The sequence below is a fragment of the Montipora foliosa genome, chromosome 4 (assembly GCF_036669935.1).
Source record: "Montipora foliosa isolate CH-2021 chromosome 4, ASM3666993v2, whole genome shotgun sequence".
NCBI classification, from domain to species: Eukaryota; Metazoa; Cnidaria; class Anthozoa; order Scleractinia; family Acroporidae; genus Montipora; species Montipora foliosa.
The window spans coordinates 10,810,690-10,815,689 of NC_090872.1; the positions used below are offsets into that span (position 1 = coordinate 10,810,690).

General features: G+C 38.4%; 1 protein-coding gene across 3 annotated transcripts in view; it reads right to left on the reverse strand.

Moving 5' to 3' along the window:
* LOC137999797 (putative ammonium transporter 3) overlaps positions 1 to 5,000 on the reverse strand; it is an 8,501-nt gene that overhangs the window by 2,679 nt on the left and 822 nt on the right. For 2 of the 3 annotated variants that reach the window (XM_068845711.1, XM_068845712.1), the window contains exons 2-4: positions 4,192 to 5,000; positions 915 to 974; positions 17 to 93 (exon numbers count right to left, since the gene is read on the reverse strand). The exon at positions 4,192 to 5,000 is cut by the window's right edge and continues 18 nt beyond it. In XM_068845711.1, coding sequence (XP_068701812.1) covers positions 17 to 93; positions 915 to 974; positions 4,192 to 4,949 — 895 coding nt within the window. In that variant the 5' untranslated portion in view covers positions 4,950 to 5,000. The remainder of the gene's footprint in view (positions 1 to 16; positions 94 to 914; positions 975 to 4,191) is intronic. The other variant, XM_068845713.1, reaches the window with a different exon arrangement.

Below are 5,000 nucleotides of genomic sequence, written 5' to 3' on the forward strand. Positions count from 1 at the left end.
GGCTACCTCGACTTACCCGTTACACTAACGAGGCCTGACAGGATACCGTTGACAAACGTTGGAATGTCCAACTTGTTTTTGAACCAAAAATAACTGAAAAGAAGAATTTCACAACAAGAAATCGTGTATTCTGTTTAGCCGTTTACAAGTTTTAATAGCTGTAAATCGCGTCTTTGTGTTGGTGTTGCATGACCGTCACTTACGGGCAGTGATATGTTTAGAGAAGCCTGAAAAATTCAAGAGTTCAACAGGCGGGGTTTGAACCCATCCCGCAAAGCCGGTGCGACATCTCAACCAACTGAGTCACGAAGCCACTGATGTTTGGAGCTGGTCACCTGTGGGTTCATATCTTCCGGTAATGAATGAACATGAACCCACCTTCGCACCGGCTTTGCGGGATCACGGGTTCAAACCCCGTTGAAGTCCTGAAACTTTCAAGCTTCCCTACGCGGTTACAGAAGTTGTGGTCATAACTGCCAGGATCATGGCTTCACTCGATTCCGTATCCGCAGTTCAACATATGATTCGTTTCATATATCATTTCTTTCAGTAATATGTTTGTCACAAGACTCGGTGTACTAGTTTTATGCCGCGAACTTGATTTTCTTTTTCAGCGAGACGAAAGGTATGACCAACTCACTCTTGTATCTTTTGAATATCATCTTAAATGCAATGGCCTATGGGATTCTGTTCTTATTGGTGACAGGCCCTGGTAGGCCCCGTATGACGTAAAGCCAAGTCTTGTACTTATGAAAATTCAGTTGACTGCATCGAGCTAATGGAACTTGGGTGCCACCGCGCACCGGTGGCTCAGTTGGTTGAGCACCGGGCTGCCATGCGGGATGTCGTGAGCTGCCGAAAGTTCAACTTGCTCAAACAAATAAATCACAAACTAAAAAACAAACAATATTTACCTGTACATCATTCCAAGAGTTCCTCCACCGATGGATCCATTGATAGTTACAACCGCTGCCCTGTTTGGTTGTAGTAAAAGTTAAAAAATTAAAGCAAATTTTCTAAGCTCTAACGCATAAGAGCAATTTTGCGGATCTGTATGTTTTCCTGTTCGGCAGCGCTGGAGACTTCGCAGCTGATCATGAGAACGGAATTAGCCGGTAGGTACAGATCAAAAATACTTTTTCACCAAGTCAGGAACTCATGACTAGTAGCGAACAACAGCCCCCTATTCCTGTCACGGCTTTTTCACTAACCGATTTATCTTGAGATTGAATTTCCCGCGAATGAGAATCGCACAGAAGCCCGATGACCAATCACAAGAAAGTAACTTGACGTTATAGTTTTACCGAACCGGAACTGACTTTGTTTCTTGCGGGAAAGACGGTCTAAAATAGATCGGTTTGTAAAAATGCCGTGACATAAGATTTGCTCGCTCTTTAGTAGTCACGGGCTCCTGACCGAGTAATGGAAAACTGCAAAATTAAAAACTCATTAAAGATCCCAGACCTAGAGCGAGTTTCAATCGAGTGTCGTATGACCAAAACCACAGTAATTACTTTGGCCAATCAGAGACAGAGACAATCCGATAAACCAATCAAAACTCGAAGTAATTACACGTAGCGGACACAAAGCGCGGGAAAATGTGCAAGCGCAAGTCGCAATTGGTTTTGGTTTCACTTCTGATTGGTTCAAAAAGTGGCGCGAAAAGAAACAACAGATATAACACACAAACAGCAGTGACAAACAAAATACAAAATTGGAGTTTAAATATACAAGATTACTAACTTATTAACTATTAACTATTTAGTAACAATAGAGGTGACAAAAACTTATCTAATAAAGACACCGCTTTTCGCTTCTGACATATTCATTTAAGGTCGCTTTAAATCTTTTTTTAAAATTATTATTTATTTATTTACTTTACATAGTGTTTCCTTTTTCTTCTACTTACACAATATTTAATCACATTACATTCCTACTAATCAAATTACAATCACTTCCTAAACCATGACACAATATGATTCCTCAAGTGAAGCTATGATATCTGTTGTTTATTATATAGATATTGATGAAATACCAGGATTTCTCCTTTTACTAAAAAATCATATCTTCACCGCGCGCAGTGAACGTATCATTTTTATCTTTCACATGTGTGGATATCGCTCTCGTCATAACGATTGTAACGAACACGATTAGCCAATAAAAGGCGAGCTTCCTCTTCATTGTACGATACTTTTGTGCTTTAATATAATTCTTCTCTACTACATTAACATTTTTATTGCAAATTTTACATTATCATGATCTGTTTTTCATAACTTTCATATCTTGTTTCATGTTACACAAGATGCGTGTTTTAGTGGTTGGTGAACAATTTTTAATCATTTCGAAAATGAATAAAACAAGTTGTTTTAAATCTAGACATTTCATTAATATCTATATAATAAACAGAACATTACATGGCCGCTTGGGGATACGAATTTTATCTTCTCGTGCTGAAAGTATCTTTCACTCGTTCGCTTCGCTCACTCGTGAGAGATACTTTCAGCACTCGAAGATGAAATTCGTATCCCCGCGCGGCCATGTAACATCCTCTATTTCTATCACTTGATTTCTTATCCGCAGTTCATAAATGATTCATTTACCATTCATCATTAATATGATTCCTACAAGAAAGAAATATTATATACTAAGCAACAAATTACAGTTAATTGTCCATTTACGTTTAAATTTATCTAAGGTATTATTTTTAATACTAACGTATTTTTCAATTTGAAACTTATTTTTAATCTTATGCTTTTAGGCCAATTATTTCCGGTAGCATGCTTGTCCTTCTGCAATCCCACAGGTATAACTTAGCTATCAGTAACAAATAGTTTAGCAAGGGGCGTTTTGAATCTACAATACTTATTGTGGCATCTTTTAAAGTAAGGGAAACAGGTTCTTTTGAGATGGAATGAAAATAAAGTTCAAACTCTTTCCAAAAAGTCTGCGAGTATATACAGTCGAAAACGAAGTGGCTTAGGGTTTCGAGATGAGACTTACAAAAGGAGCAGTTGTCGTCTATAGAGTTAAGGACCTTGTACTGAAAGGCTCTAATATATGGTTCACAGCAAACAGTATGTGGTAAAATATATACTTTCTGTAGATAGTCACCGGTTAGGTCACACTTATGTTTTAGAGTTAGTATCCCGTTAGGAAATTGCGCTTTTTTGCTCAGTAACAACGAGTAATAATCCTTTGACTTCTTTTTTAAGACATTAAAAGCCTTACCATTGATCACTAATGAAGGGAGGCTTGTCATAAAAGTGAAATTACTTATTTTTAAATGAGAAGGTATAGCATGGCGAAGACCTGCCCAAGTTAAAAAGTTAACTTTACCGACATGTTTAGAAATTTTATTGTACGAGTTTAAGTTATTCAAGTCAAATAGTAGGTCATTTACGCAAATAGTACCAGACTCGAATAAATTTCTTATAAAAAATAGGTTCATTGTTTATGCGAACATCTTTATTATTCCATATTATGCTCTGCCAATACTTTTCTGTGGAAAACTCGCCTCGAAACTCTGCCCACCATTGGAGCATCTCAGCATAAAACTGCGAGGAATAGGATGATCTTTTACATTGTAGTTACAGTGAAATAAGAAAAGACCTCCGAAACGCTTAAGCTGATGACTTATATAATCTTTCCACGCACCATCGTTTACACTGAATATTCTTTTTAACCACGCTAGTCTTAAGGATTTAATCATTGTCTCTAAATCAATCATTTTTAAACCGTCTTTTTCATATTCATTTATTACAGACAAGCGAGTTGTTTTATCCACACCTTTCCATAGAAATTTAAATAACAGCTGGTTTAATTCTTTAATAGCATCCTTATAGGAGTGGGTAGAAATAAAACAATGTAAACAAACTTAGGAATAATTAGAGACTTTATAATGGTCACCTTCCCATAGATGGAAAGACCTCTTGAGGACCAGATGTTAATAAGTTTCTTTTCTTCCCCCTTTATTTTACAGAGAGTGCACCGTCGGATTGCCCATTCGCTAAAATTTCAAAAGGATCCCATTTTAAACTGTGACCAGTTGATGTAACATGGTCTGCAAGAGCCGACTTATGATGACCATTGATTAATGCTTTAGAATGGTCAGTTTTTGTGTGCTGTTTGTGTATTATTTCTGATAAGACTGAGATGGTCGAAGAAAAAAAGTATTTAAAACAACAGATAAACCTGGAAGCTAGTTTCCACTTCATGCCAGTGATGCCGAAGGTGCTACCACAGTTGAATCCCAGCCAACCCCACCACAGCATAAAAGTTCCGAGAATGACATTTGTCGGGGACGCCATTTGTCTTGGCGGGGCGTTTTCATCGAAGCGTCCGATCCGTGGCTTCAACATTAACGTGGCTACTAAACCACTCACACCGCCAACCAAATGCACTGGACCACAGCCAGCGATATCCACTGCACCCATTCTGTTGAGCCAACCACCATGATCCCAAATCCAATGAGCCGGAAAACTGTATGTTAAAGTACTGAGGAACGAGTACATGGTGTAAGCTTTTAAACTGGTTCTCTCGGCCATCGCGCCCGAAACAATGGTTGTTGCTGTTGTTGCGAACGAAAGCTGAAAGAAATACCTCGAAAATACGTTCCCCATTTGGTTTTCATCGGCGTTCGTCAAGAAGTAGCCAAGCCCACAGAATCCATTTCCTCGATGGTCAAGTGCGAAGGTGAACGCAAATCCAAAAATCCAATATGATAATCCCCCAAATATCACATCTATAGCATTCTTTACAAAAATGTTGGCTTCATTTTTTCTGGAAACTGAGCCGGATTCCAAGAGGCCAAATCCAGATTGCATTGTAAAAATAATAAACGCGCTTGTCAGAATCCAAGTTGCATCGTCCGGATTGTCTATGCTATCGGTTTTACGGCTGGTAGATGGAATTGATGATGAAGCAACTATTGCCCAGTTCGTCTGGTTCATATCGATTATCAGTTAGCTGGAAAAATCTAACGAGTACTGAAATATCTCGTG